Source organism: Myotis brandtii, unplaced genomic scaffold (assembly GCF_000412655.1).
Source record: "Myotis brandtii unplaced genomic scaffold, ASM41265v1 scaffold227, whole genome shotgun sequence".
Lineage (NCBI taxonomy): Eukaryota > Metazoa > Chordata > Mammalia > Chiroptera > Vespertilionidae > Myotis > Myotis brandtii.
Window position 1 is genome coordinate 884,368 of NW_005358520.1, and position 315 is coordinate 884,682.

Sequence of the window (315 nt, forward strand, 5' to 3'; positions counted from 1 at the left end):
CATCGCTGTGCTGAGCAGCGCGGTCAGGAGGCGCGTCCTGTGTTTGCCTCGGGAGGGAGCCCGGCCACCGGGCGCAGTGTTGGAAACTCACGACCGGAAAGCAAAGGTTGCAGTCCTGTTCTCCGGGGGTGTTGACTCCATGGTCATTGCAGCCCTTGCTGACCGTCATGTTCCTTTAGATGAGCCCATTGACCTGCTGAACGTGGCTTTCATGACGAAAGAAAAGGCCGCCCCGGCCAGTTCCAACAGCAAAGGGAGGAAACAGGGAAACTGCGAAATGCCGTCTGAGGGATCGACTCCAAGTGCTGCAGCTGG

At 59.0% G+C, this 315-nt stretch overlaps 1 protein-coding gene across 1 annotated transcript in view; it reads left to right on the plus strand.

The window, feature by feature from the left end:
- Positions 1-315, plus strand: part of ASNSD1 (asparagine synthetase domain containing 1) — a 16,466-nt gene that overhangs the window by 13,259 nt on the left and 2,892 nt on the right. The window contains exon 4 of the mRNA XM_014539730.1: positions 1-303. This exon is cut by the window's left edge and continues 21 nt beyond it. Within this exon, the coding sequence (XP_014395216.1) occupies positions 1-303 (303 nt within the window). The remainder of the gene's footprint in view (positions 304-315) is intronic.